The sequence below is a fragment of the Cydia fagiglandana genome, chromosome 2, assembly GCF_963556715.1.
Source record: "Cydia fagiglandana chromosome 2, ilCydFagi1.1, whole genome shotgun sequence".
Lineage (NCBI taxonomy): Eukaryota > Metazoa > Arthropoda > Insecta > Lepidoptera > Tortricidae > Cydia > Cydia fagiglandana.
The window spans coordinates 13,955,143-13,969,772 of NC_085933.1; the positions used below are offsets into that span (position 1 = coordinate 13,955,143).

The 14,630-nt window shown below is 40.0% G+C and overlaps 1 protein-coding gene across 1 annotated transcript in view; it reads right to left on the reverse strand.

Moving 5' to 3' along the window:
• The window catches only part of LOC134672756 (ATP-dependent RNA helicase DHX30-like), a 44,633-nt gene that overhangs the window by 13,877 nt on the left and 16,126 nt on the right, over window positions 1-14,630 (reverse strand). Inside the window, 9 exon segments of the mRNA XM_063530702.1 lie at window positions 176-312; window positions 1,861-1,933; window positions 2,308-2,388; window positions 3,270-3,433; window positions 4,092-4,243; window positions 4,556-4,715; window positions 5,329-5,485; window positions 5,808-5,925; window positions 6,399-6,591. Coding sequence (XP_063386772.1) covers window positions 176-312; window positions 1,861-1,933; window positions 2,308-2,388; window positions 3,270-3,433; window positions 4,092-4,243; window positions 4,556-4,715; window positions 5,329-5,485; window positions 5,808-5,925; window positions 6,399-6,591 — 1,235 coding nt within the window.

A 14,630-nucleotide genomic window follows, 5' to 3' on the forward strand; every position in this document is an offset into this window, starting at 1 on the left:
CGCTGCAGACTTTTATTGGTGAGACTCTATAAAAACGCGAGTGTCATTTGCGTTCACTTTAACTTAATTTAGTCTATAACTAAAGTATCAAACTATATTGTTACTGTTTCAAATCATTTGCCAGAATTAAATCGTCTAAGTTCACGAATTATGCAATAGAATTAGAATGTTTTACCTAAATCAATGAGGTCATTTACTGCAAATTGTATAGCTTTAGAAGAGGGCGGCTCGGGCAGCTGCGACAAGAAATCTTCTACCTTATCGTCTGGAGCGTACGACTTGCAATTCAACACCGTTTGCTCTAGAGGCACCCTGTAATGGGAATGAATATCAGCGTCATATAGTCGCACCAAACAAAGTCTGTAGCGGATTTGATATCCCACGCAGTGTAAGTGTTATGTATACGTCATAATTTCATAGAAGTTTGACGTTTAAAATGACACTTGCACTGCGTGGGCTATCAAAATCGCTACAGACTTATTACGGTCTGGCTATAGTTCTGTTAGTTTTTTTAATTAGTTAATATAAATATATTTTTTCTTGTAAACTGTTCGATTTTAGTTGCTTCGAGTAGATATCCATTTGGCCAGTAGAGAATTATTCTTGTATGTTATAAATCAATTGAGATGTCCTTGTCCCCGCAATTTGCCTCGCTTACTTGGAGAGCTTGGAACTTATGTACGAAATATCATTTGATATTTACCACTAGCTTTTCGGTGAAAGAAAACATCGTGAGGAAACCTGCATACATCTGCGAAGAAATTCAAAGGTGCATGTCAAGTCCCCAATCCGCATTGGGCTAGCGTGAGGACTACAGCCTAGGCCCTCTCGCGCATGATAGAAGGCCTATTGCCCAGCAGTAGGACGTATATAGGCTGAATTATTATATTATACTTGGAGAGCCTGAAGCAACTGCCATTTAATCTTACCGGATTTTGCACTGTTTTCTCACGATGTTTTCCTTTATTGAAAATACATTAGTGATATTCAAATGAGATTTCGTACAAAATAATGGTTTTCTCCAATATGCTCGGAAATGTTCACCTTACTGTAGCAAAAATAGTACGGGAAGTTCTTCGTTAATGTCAAACTCTAACTAAAAAAACTCAAACTATAATCGCTGTCCTGTTCTAGCGGACGGGAAGTAAAAAAACACTACAGTAATAACCTATTACTGTAGTGTTTTTTACTTTTTAATAATAAAAAACGCAAACAGCCAATTATTATTGCCGCGAGCCGCTTCTACACGACCCGATCAGCTATCATTTCACGTGTATGATCGTGCGAATACTGCTTAATAAAATCAAAGATTATTTTTATATTTTTTTTTAATCTCATCCGTGTTCAAAAAGCTTACATAGTTTGTCAAAGGACTTTCTCATTTCAAACATAGACAAAGAGAGAAGAGAATCATACTATCTTTGTCTTACACTAGTACTAGCACCCAAAAGAAAAGGATGGGTGTAGTTTTCCTGGTTCTTACTGACTGAAAAGTTGGTTTGACAAACTATATTGCGCAATTATATTGAATGAACGAATATTGAATGGTACTGAATGGCAGAATAAGTTTGTGCTTTTAACTTTTAAAAATTAATTAAAGAGGGAAATTGTTTTTGACATTTTGGATGTGAAGGTTTGATTTGAGTGATGCTTGATGCTTAAATAATAATTATTTTAGCTTATTTCCTCGCATGTTTGGAGAAAAGCACTATATATGCCTCGGCAGGAATAGCAATTCGTGGATTCGTCTTCTTTGTCGGACTCCGCTTCGCGTCGTCCGACAAAATCGAAACTCATCCACGAATTGCCCTTTCCCGGCCTCTGCAATAATGTACTATTAAAGGTTGAAAATTAGCTTACCTTAGTATTTCGGGAGAAGAAAATGGAGTAAAATCATTTTCCTTTTCTTTCGTGTAGAGTTTGAAACAATACCCTAAAAAATAACATTGATTCAGAAATATAGTATCAGTAAGTGGGCAGGTAGCAAAAAATATAAGATTTGATAACAAACATTGATTGTATTGTTTTTTCCCGTCGCGTGGTGACTCCAGGGGTTAATTATAATATAATTCAGTCTTATTCACTCATTAATTCTAACTACCGTTTTTGCCGTAGGTCTCTATGAAGCTGTAGGAGCGTAGGTGGTGTGTGTAATCAATCATTGACCTCAACTCTTCTGCCGATCACCGACATTTCATTAAGCATCGCTGGCAGGGGTCGGCCATTATTTTTGGGAGTCCCATCCGAAGTTTGCCGATCCCTGAGCAAAGTAGGTAGTGTACTGGCATTATTAGGTTTGTTACTGACCGGCTTGCACGCGGCCCGCCCGCCCGGCGCGCTGCCTCGCGCCCGCGCCCGACACCCACACCGTGTCCAGGCTCGCCGTGCCTGCGAACATATACGAGTATAGTCTGTGCGGAAAGAGTCATGGAATGTATGGGGCTCAATACATTCCACGACTCTTCTCTTTCCGCACAGACTATACAAGGAGTCACAGTTTGAACACTCTACACAAGGAAATACTAAAACGCGGGTAGCGTGTACAGTCGCCATCAGATATATCGGAGCGGCCAAGGTGCTCACAATGTCTGAACATGCACTCTGACGCCTTGACAATAGAGGCGTGTTCAGATATTTGTGAGCGCCTTGGCCGCTCCGATATATCTGATGGCGACTATACACAACGTTGGGGATGGTGATAGAGGTCTCTGCGATGTTAGCAACTATTGTATAGTTGCACCAAACAAAGTCTGCAGCGGATTTGATAGCCCACGCAGTGTAAGTGTTATGTATACGTCATAATTTCATAGAAGTTTGACGTTTAAAATGACACTTGTACTGCGTGGGCTATTAAAATCGCTGCAGACTTTTTACGGTCTAACTATAATATTATGCAAAGTAAAAATGTCCATTCTTAGGGTCGGTTGCACCAAACTGTTTGTATCGTTAAAGAGTTCGCTAAATATTTATGTATGGAAAGGTTCATAGTAAGGCACCGGGGCGCGCCGGCTGACGTTGATCAGTCTGTCAAATGTGGTTGGTGCAACTGGCCCTTAACCTTTTCGACGCCGTGTCAAACACAAAAGCTGTCACGCGGACATCACGTCACCGAAGTGTCAAAACTGAAATTGAACTTAATACATAATTATGCACGTAGGTCTATGTTGCTCTATGGTCTGTGACCGATAAATCGGTCTTTGGCGTTGAACCTGCGGTGCGGATATATCGGTAATTCCAAAAGGCGTCCAAAAGGTTAAACGAACGCCTACCGGTGCCCTGTTTGACCGTGTTCTCCTTGTGTGCGCCCGAGTCGACAACGTACACGACGTCGGGGATGGTGATGGAGGTTTCAGCAATATTGGTGGCCAGCACTATCTTGCGGACGCCCGGCAGAGGCTTGGAGAACATGCGGGCTTGGTCCGTCGTAGATAACCTGGAAATAAAACATTGTTTTCTTTTTACTTTATGTAAAGGAAAAATTTGATGATGAGCCATAAATTTAATTGATATAGCTGTATAAGTGTATAGGTATCTAAGATGGTATGGACTTGAAGGCACATCATATTTAGAAACGACATAATCTCCAAAACCAAAGCAACAGCAAAAATATTTAGCCACCTACTTATTAATAGGGTTTATTTCGCCTGAATAAATAGTTTTTTTTTTCTTTTTTTTATTCATACTTTTATTATATAACACCTAATATAATATACCTATGCCATTACGGAAAAGAACCTCGAATAGATATTGTCTAGAGATGTCTAAATATCAATTTCTGGGCAACCGTAATTTCTTTCAATGCCTACGCAATGCAATGTTAAACTAAAATTGTAAAATTTAGTCTAAACACTGTTAATTTTGTCCCTTAACCTTTTTGACGCCAATGACCGATATATCCGCACCGCAGGTCCAACGCCAAAGACGGATTAATCGGTCACAGACCACAGAGCAACATAGACCTACGTCTACGTGCATATGCATAAAGTTCAATTTCAGTTTTGACACTTCGGTGACGTGGCGTCCGAGTGACAGCTTTTGTGTTTGACACGGCGTCGAATAGGTTAATGCCAGAGAAGTAATAGTGCACTAACCTAGAATGAACCGGCAACACCAGATGCGTGCTATCATCGCAGCACCGGTCGAGCATGAGCTTCGCCTGTTTGATCTCGGCCCAACCAGGAAGAAATACTAAAATGGCGCCTTCCGGTTCCGTTCGGTCCACAGCTTTTACGACATCCACAACCTGGGTGGTAAAAATGTCTACGTGAAAATTTATAGGCGAGAATTCATAAGAACCGGCGCAACGCAACAATTTTATTCATCTCGCGTCTCTAAAAATCGATTTCCACCGGAAAAGAAGGTATTGTTGTACATATATGCTTGTTTTATTATTTTAAATACGCTCTTGTAATGGAGACAACAAAACGCATCTGCAAAGAGTTTAGTTACATTGATCCAGATATTCCAGATCAACATATCACCACGTAGGAGCAAGGATTTATAACGTCTTCAGCAGCTATACAAGGATCTATTTCAAAAACAGGTACCTACAAACCTCTTGGCAGTTAACATGTGGCTTTCCATCTTCTTTTTTGCAGTTTTCGAATGTGCTGGAAAGTTCCAGATTGTATTTCTTTTTGATGTCCTCCAGATAGAAGGTTTCCACAGGAAATGTTCGCCCAGGCACGTCAACGACTGAACACGAGTCGAAATATCTGCAAATGTAAAAATTAGGAGTTGTGTTTGGAACACCAAATCTCGCCAAAATGAGATAGAAGCTACGTAGAGTATAGGTCCTACCCCTCCTTACATCTTTATAAAGCTAGGGACATACTTGTCATGCGTTGCGTTGCGTATGACAAGTATGTTTCTAAGCGTACAAATTTCAGGGTTCAGATGTCATAATGCATTGCATAACGTTGCGTACGTGGGATAAGTGTGTCCCTAGCTTAAATCGACGTGGAATAAGAATAGGACCTAGGTTGGTCAGAAGTGCTTGTTTCTCGTACATGTAATTCTTAGGGTAAATTGTTAGATTTCATTCAGTAACTTAAGGCACAAGGCGCAGATACATCTGACCCATTAATCGTTATGCAGGGGTGTCAGGTTTCGCTAAAGCTGAACTTATTTAGACTCTATGACTCGCTAAATACTCGTAGTGGCAACGTGATATAATATAGATAGATATATGATTTTTCGCAAATTTACGAGTATGTAGGTATGTATATTAAAAATATGTATTCATAAATGTACCTAAGTCTGTTGGTTGTTTTAACTTTTTCTTGCCATATACTCGTTTTTCCCTCGTCTGTATTCATTTCAGCTTACCTCGTAAACACGTCCGCGTCGAGCGTGGCGCTCATGACGACCACACGTAAATCCGGGTTGAGGGTCACCGCTCGCTTCAGCAGAAGCAGCGTTACGTCGGTGTTCACGTCGCGTTCGTGAGCCTCGTCGATGAACACATGGCTGCATCCGTGAAGACCTGCCAATTTAGTTTATAATACCAGGATCATGTGGTCTATTCAAACTTACATTTCATATCTAAAATTGCATTATTATGACGTCATTTAGATATCAAAATGTAAGTTTCATTTTGCCTCCTTGACTATCTTGAAAGCTACTTTACATTGACTTTATGGTTATAGCATTATTCTATATACATTGTACAAACATAAGCGTAGTGTAATGAACATCTTGTTCTCTTTAATTTAAATGTCATCTTTGTTATCAGGCCAGGTCTAATGATAAGAAAAATACATATATAGTATTATAACTGAAGCACGTCGCATGGGAATCTAACTTACCTGGGTTAGCCTGCAGCCTGCGAAGCAAAACTCCGGATGTGCAGTAGAGTATAGAGCCCGCAGGAGGACGGGGTGGCTTTGAGTCTAGGCGCACTTGGTAGCCTACTGTATTGCCCACCTGAAATATTCATAAAGATATTCATAGGTAATTTGCCAGTTCTTTGTAGTCTCACTAGGGATGCAGGATATTGGGACAATTTCCATACAGAGATTTGTTTTTATAGTTCGGATAAATTGAGATGAGCTGGTAGGGCCAGGCTGATTAGTGATTAGTAATTTTTTGTGACTTAAGTTCGCTCGATGGAAAAGCGAAAGCCCGACAGGCCGACACTCCATGCGTAGAGGCTATATGCAACAATGCGAAATATAATATGCCGTGTCAATCGTCCCATATAATATCTAAAAACTTCAGGTTATGTCTAAATCGTATGAGGACAAACCTTCTTCAGCTGCCGCTGAGATCCGCCTTGAAAGCGGTGATGCATGCAAAGAGTCTACGTAACAACGCGGAAGGAGCCCGACTTAGGTACTTGTCCCATTGTCCAATATCTAAGAAGCTTCGGGGTATGTCCAAATGATATGACCACAAACCTTCTCTCCCAGCTCACCGGCGACCCGCCTCGCGAGTCCAACCGCGGCGACCCGTCGCGGGCCCGACACTATCACCGTCGCGTCGGGGCAACTCCGCAACACGGCGAGAGGAGCCCGAGTTGACTTGCCGCATCCCGCGGCCCCGACGATCACCGCAACTCGGGATTGGGCAATTATTGAAGTTATTTCATCGCTGTAAAATATATATCTATAAAGTAAACGGGTCGTAAACTCAGCAGCAGAAGTTGCTAAGCGGGCGAGGTGTTCAATATAATCTTGACGCAACTTTATTGTTAAGAGAATAAGAGTGTGTCTAAGTAATTTTGAACACCTCGCCCGCTTAGTAACTTCTGCTGCTGACTGTACGAGGAGAATTCAGAACCAAGCGCTATCCTATCAGTGACGAAGTTCCTATTGAAGTAATAAGTAAGACATATACAATTATACATAGGTAGGTGTTGTAAAAAGCGCTGGTGGCCTAGCGGTAAGAGCGTGCGACTTGCAATCTGGAGGTCGCGGGTTCAAACCCCGGCTCGTACCAATGAGTTTTTCGGAACTTATGTACGAAATATCATTTGATATTTGCCAGTCGCTTTTCGGTGAAGGAAAACATCGTGAGGAAACCGGACTAATCCCAATAAGGCCTAGTTTACCCTCTGGGTTGGAAGGTCAGATGGCAGTCGCTTTCGTAAAACTCGTGCTTACGTCAAATCATGGGATTAGTTGTCAAGCGGACCCCAGGCTCCCATGAGCCGTGGCAGAATGCCGGGATAACGCGAGGAAGAAGAAGACATAGGTAGGTGTTATCCCACGGAACTTTTACTAAACCTAATAAAACATTAATGACCTTTACCATTACCAGCTTGTCCATTACCTAATTACTGGGCGCCCTGTATAGTTTCAATAATTCAATAAACAGGTTAGCGCATATTTATCCAGTGCAAAAAGTATCTGGAAGTGGTGGCAAAAAGTGTCTGGAAGAAGAAGTGGGTCTGTTCGCAAAATATTTAAATTACATCCTGGGGTTCTAGTGCACGGCTGTTACGGCTGTTATGTGTGGTGAGGCAGATATAGAGACGTCGGTATATGTATCTTCATGGCCAGGGCCATCTTAAACTATGCTGGGGCCCTTGGCCATATAAACATTTGGGGCCCTTTTGGAAAGTAAAGAAAGCGAATTAAACTATAACATTTTTAACCGACTTCCAAATCTCAAAGAAGGAGGTTATCAATTCGGTTGTGTTTCTTATTTTTATTTTTTTTATTTTTTATGTTTGTTACTCCATATCTCCGTCATTACTGGACCGATTTTGAAAATTAGTTTTTTGATTGTATGTATATGCATACAGATTGGTCCCGTTTTTGTCAAAATCCAGTTCTGATGATGGGATCCATGAGGAATCGACGGAACTCCTCAAATCTTAAAGGCATACATATGGTGATTTTTGTGTTTTTATCAACAAATCAAGCATATACTTTCAAAAACGTGACATTTGATGAAGTGGAACTGCTGATGATGATCAGAACGGAACTCTTCAACGACGCATAGTTCACCTTTGGCGATTTGTCCTCTTCGTTATGTTTGTTAAGCAAGTTAAGTTTTAAAGCCACAATTTTGTCAAGCTTGAGTTCTGATGATGGGATCCATGAGAAATCGAGGGAACTCCTCAAATTTTAAAGGCATGCGTATAGAGATTTTTGTATTTTCATCAGAAAATCAAGCATTTTCATTAAAAACTGTCGCATTTGATGAAGTGGAACTGCTGATTATGATCAGAACGGAACTCTTCAACGACGCATAGTTCACCTTTGGCGATTTGTCCTCTTCGTTATGTTTGTTAAGCAAGTTAAGTTTTTAAGCCACAATTTTGTCAAGCTTGAGTTCTGATGATGGGATCCATGAGAAATCGAGGGAACTCCTCAAATTTTAAAGGCATGCGTATAGAGATTTTTGTATTTTCATCAGAAAATCAAGCATTTTCATTAAAAACTGTCGCATTTGATGAAGTGGAACTGCTGATGATGATCAGAACGGAACTCTTCAACGACGCATAGTTCACGTTTGGCGATTTGTCCTCTTCATTATGTTTGTTAAGCAAGTTTAGTTTTTAAGCCACATTTCTGTCAAGCTCGAGTTCTGATGATGGGATCCATAAGGAATCGAGGGAACTCCTCAAATCTTAAAGGCATACGTATAGATTTTTTTGTATTTTCATCATAAAATCAAGCATTTACATTAAAAACTGTCGCATTTGATGAAGTGGAACTGCTGATGATGATCAGAACAGAACTCTTCAACGACGCATAGTACATGTTTGGTGATTTCGAATTTCGATTTTGATTTGGACTGGGACCCGAACTCATACCCGGATCCGGTTCGGACCCGGACTCGGACTCGGACTCGGACCCGGACTCGGATGCGGACTCGGACCCGGACTCGGACCCGGACTCGGACCCGGACCCGGACCCAGACCCGGACTCGGACCGGGACTCGGACCCGGACTCTGACTCAGAGACCCGGACCTTGACCCGGAAAACCACTATGATACCTAAACTAAATAAACTACTATGATTACCTACCATAAAATGTGGGTATGATGATGCCAAAACCCTCCCGCTCAAACTCCGGTACACCGCACCGCATGCGCCGTTAAGTGGGTTAGGTTAGGTTTGAACTGCGATCCCCACAGAACCGAACAAAAGTGGGTTAGGTTTGGTTAGAACTGCGAGTCTTACAGAAACGAAATGCTACTAGAAAAGTGGGTTTGATTAGGTTCGAACTGCGATCCTCACAGAACCGAACTGCTATCAGAGAAGTGGGTTAGGTTAGGCTAGAACTACGACCCTTACGGAAACGAAATGCTACTATAAAGTACTGGTTTTACCTCCTTTTCTACATAGTGCACCATCTACCATAATCTTTCACCGGGCCCCATAGAAGTCGGTTTTTTTTTCTTAAAAATTATTCTACTATGATCTTCTACTATTTATTGTGAGTAATCAAATATACGTGGTATACCTGGGTAAGGACCCCGTGTGCCCTTATGGTAAAGACGGTACTGTTCATGGCTCTACTTTGGATTGAGAAAGGGTTTAGAAATGAAATATCCCATTTGATTAATTGCTTATTTTCTGTTTTAATAATATAATATTGTGTAACATATTTATTTCCATTTCCAACTTAGATGGTAAGTACATAGTGGTCGAGCCTCCTAGTATGTATTGTGTACCTGTGTCAGGAGACCTCGCTCTGCTTGACAGTCTAGCATGAGTTGCGTTCTCGCGCGCGACTCCATACATCAAGCGCGACTTCAAGTATGGACTCGCGAGAACGCAACATATGCTAGACCGCCAGATTACAGTATTGAACTTAAACTATACAGTTTTTAAATTATAATCTCGAAATATGTCGATCGATATATTTCTTTTCTATTTCTAATAAGTTTTTGCCTCGGGTTTCTGGTGCCAACCAGTGTATTAGCATCATCGCCACTAGCGCCAGAGCGGTAAACAAGTACAATGAAATATATAAAGGAAAACTAAAACGATACTGTAAAGACAGTATAGGGAAGTAAAGGGCTGAAAGGTAAAGACAGATGGAACAAATACACGAAATGTACGAGTAGTATTTTTGAGGTATGACCTCAATACATAATGCGAAACTGAGACTAATTGGACCGCAATCAATAAAGCAGCTACAGATCAAGACAGTCACATAAAATGCAACGGCGTTATTATTCAGCTGTGCTACATGAACCCAAATTGTTAAAATTAAAAGCAAAACCAAAGGTATAACTAAAGCGACAAAATAAACGACCTTACGTTTCAATTTATACGACATAAGAACTAATAGAAGAGAAATAGCTATGTTACCAAATAATTGTGCTATGTTGAGTGAAGATTGGCGCTCTACAGATTCATTATCGCGGTCTAAAGTGATTAAGATTGATTTTGCCGAAGAAGAACACGTCGCTACGATGACAAAGAGAACAGCGACAAGAAGAGCGAGACAGAAGAGTTTCGCGCGGCCCGCGGTCCCGAGGGCTTGGAGCTCGGCACGCGCCGCGTCGCTCTCCGCTCGCAGCCACAGCAGCGAAGCTCTACTTTCCTCTACTCGCCCTTGGCTAGCCAACCAGTATGGAGATTCCGGCCACCAATAAACCGATACCATACACGTCAGTGCTATCACAGCTGCACACGATGACACGTATGGTAATGCTACACTCAAAACTCCTGTAGCATATAATATATTTGTTACTTGGGCACTTAAAATTTTTACAGTCTCATCGGCCACAATGTATGCGAACCTGTGTTTCGGGCCACAGTATTCACAGATAGCTAAAGTAGTTATCACCTTTACTCCTCCTTTAATTATGGCTACGATAAAATTGCCTATTACAAACAATGGCATTTGATATGGAAAGTAATGTATAATGAAATACAGCAGGCTGAGAAAAAATAGAAGTGTGAAGGCAGGTTTGCGTCCGTACACATCTATCATGAACGGTACTAGGAGTATTCCTGGTATTACACCTACTGTATTTAATATACCTGAAACAAAAATATATTTTTATATTATAATGTCAATGTGATCGTGTAATCGTAATGGCAACATTTTAAGATCATAGCATAATGGCTTGGTCCAAACCTGACCAACAAAGATTTATGAATACCCTCCGGTAAGTAAAGCCCCCTCCAGACTATGCGCGTGAATCGCGGGCGAAGCCGCGAACGCGAGTGTGGAGTCGATTTCGCAGGTCTGCGTTCTGGACTCCACACTCGCGTTCGCGGCTTCGCCCGCGATTCACGCGCATAGTCTGGAGGGGGCTTAAGAGTAAGAACCTAGTCAGGCTTGGCTCACTCCGCGATTTCGTCGCGTCGCAACAAATATCATCCGTCTCACGTCCCACACCAATTTTGTTGGCTAGCCTTGGGCCGTATACGTCCTAATCCTAATCGTAACAGACGCGTTTAGTTTGAGAGTGAATCTTCTGTACCTAGTACTATTATTTATTCTGTGACTTAGTTTAAAAACAGAAGTACTCTTACCATAATATTCGAGTGTATTCCAAGAATGGTCACTTTTTACACGAGTATAAAGTATTGAGCTGTCAACAGTGGATGAAATTCCCCGCAACAACGACAGACAGATAATCGGTAAAAGTACAATGGACTGAAACAAGACAAAATATTATCCTTAAGAGTTACTAGCTGCTTTTGCAGGGACTATAGGCTGGGACACTTACATAATCACAAAGACAATCCCTCTTCATGACATTCATATATGAATATTTAACTGTAGACAAAAAGAGGCCCAGAAATCAAATTGGTTGTCTATTACTGTATAAATACCAAAATATTTAAAGTCTTAAAAACCAGTTATAAGAAATGTTAGTTTGATCTCCACGATCACGATCGCATCCAGCGCGAAACATCGTAAGTAATTATACTTTGCCGTACTTAATACAAACCGGTCACCCATATAACCATTCCAGTCGCAGAATCATCAAAGTGGTAACTAAATGTCAGATGTGTCGTAACAGAGTCCACACAATGTGTCTAGAATTGTTTCGAAACAAAGTGTCGTCGCCGTGTGTACACTTTGCCGTAACAAGGTGTCGACACATTTGTGTGCACTTTGCGTGCGGTTTGCGACTAAATCTGACAGCAAATTTGTGACAGCAAATGTCAATATAAAATACCTCTTGAAAACCAAGGTTTGTCAAACTACTATTAGTGTCTCGTGTGCTCGTAAGTAATTCTAGTAAGTCATCATGGGCGATGCAAATGATAATAATCGACCAAAACCATATAAACACCCAACACCCGTCATCCTTTTACAGAAAAGTTTTTAAAGAAATGCAATAAGCTACTTAGGTCAGCCAACGAATGCTCCAAAAAGTTGTAGAGGGAAATGCTCGGAACACAATTTTTGACTCTGTAACTTGGTTTGGGCAAGTTAGGAGGTGAACATATCAAAAGTCCCCGGCCGTAGCCCTTGAGCGGGGGGAAGAGAGGGGGCTTTGTTTGAAAGTCCCATTTTCCGGTTTTTCGATTATATCACGGAAACTATGCATCTCAGCGACATGGCCATTTATACAAAATGAAAGTTAATTTAATTTGTTACAAGTTTATTCAGTAAATTATTTCGATAAGTTGAATAGTTTTTGAGATAAGTCAAAGTCAAAGTCAAAAATACTTTATTCATGTAGGCCTAGTAACAAGCACTTATGAACGTTTTACATAATAATATATTATCTTAAGCTAATTATCAGAGCAATTTATTGAAGTTAATATTATTCCATAGTAATATTGGATTATTATACAGATCAAATTTAATACTAAGAATTTCACAAAAAGATCGTCAAACATAAAAAAAAATTGTATAAAAATACTAGTCTAGAATGTTTCTAAAATAAAATCTAAATGTCAATAACAAATGTCAATAAAACTTAACAAAGAAGTACATACATTGAATTATCGATTTCGAGTCACCATTAATCCCACGTTGTTTTATCACTCATGTAGTCTTGTGTGGTATAATAAGCTTTAGAAATAAGTTTACGCTTTACATAATTTTTAAATTTATTAATTGATAATTCAGTAATATGGTTTGGAAGTTTATTATAAAATCTTACACAATTACCCATGAATGATTTTTTAATTTTATGGAGCCGTGTGAAGGGCACTGCGAGCTTATGTTTATTTCTAGTATTAATATTATGAATGTCACAATTTTTCCTAAAATTAACAATATTTTTATGTACATACAGAATATTCTCATAAATATATTGACAGTGCACTGTCATTATGTCAATTTCCTTGAATTTATCTCTAAGTGAGTCTCTATGGTTCAATTTATATATTGCTCGAATAGCCCGCTTCTGCAGAACAAAAATGGTATTTATCTCTGAAGCACCGCCCCACAGTAAAATACCATATGCCATAATGCTATGGAAGTAACTAAAATATACTAATCGAGCTGTTTTCACATCAGTTAACTGACGGATTTTGCTCACTGCAAAAGCTGCAGAACTCAGTCTACTCGAAAGAGTAGCAATATGGGGACCCCACTGAAGTTTAGAATCTAAAGTTATACCAAGAAAAACTGTACTATCAACTAATTCCAATTCCTCATCCTTCACAATGACACTTGTTTGCACATGACTTACGTTACTACTAGTGACAAACTGAATACATTTAGTCTTTTTCTCATTTAACAATAAATTATTAACATTGAACCAATTTACTACCTTTGAAATAGCATCGTTTACATCATTGTACGCTTGTTGCTGTCGTTTGACTTTGAAAATAAGTGAGGTGTCGTCTGCAAACAATACTATGTCATGGTGGGTCTTTACAAGGAATGGCAAGTCATTTATGTAGATAAGGAACAGGAAAGGCCCCAATATTGACCCCTGTGGTACACCCATAGAGACCAATGACCCCGGTGATCGCTGTCCACTCACATCGACCCTTTGTATTCTACCATTTAAGTAGGACTTAAGTAAATTCAGTGCCGATCCTCTAACTCCATAATAGTGTAGTTTCCTGATCAATGTTTCATGACAAACGCAGTCGAACGCCTTAGATAAATCACAGAAGACACCTAAAGCATCTCGTGACTCCTCCCAGGCATCGAAAATATGCTTAATTAGCTCAACACCAGCATCGGTTGTTGAGCGACCCCGTGTGAAACCAAACTGCTTATTATGCATTAAATTATTGCCGTTAAAATGTCGTACTAATTGTGAAAGAACTAATTTTTCAAAAATCTTGCTGAATGTTGGTAGCACAGATATCGGTCTAAAGTTAGTGGGGTCAGAGCTGCTACCAGATTTAAACAAAGGAGTTATTTTACTATGTTTCATTAAATCAGGAAACTCGCCGCAATCGACACTGTTGTTAAATATAACTACCAAGTCAGGCGCTACAATTTCTACTAAGGATTTGACAGCATGGACAGAGACTCCCCAGAGGTCATTCGTTTTTTTGACATTAATTGATTTAAACGCCTTTATTACATCTGAGGTACAAACATGTTCAAAATGAAGGTCTCTACAACACTCTGGAGCGTTATCTTTTAATAATGTAACAGCAGATGAGGGTGATGAATTTAAATCCTTAGTTGTGGATACTGGTACCTCGGTGAAAAATTTTTCAAATTCAGTAGCTACTTCTAAATTGGAATCTATAATTTTGTTATCAATATTTAGTTTCAGTTCTTTCATT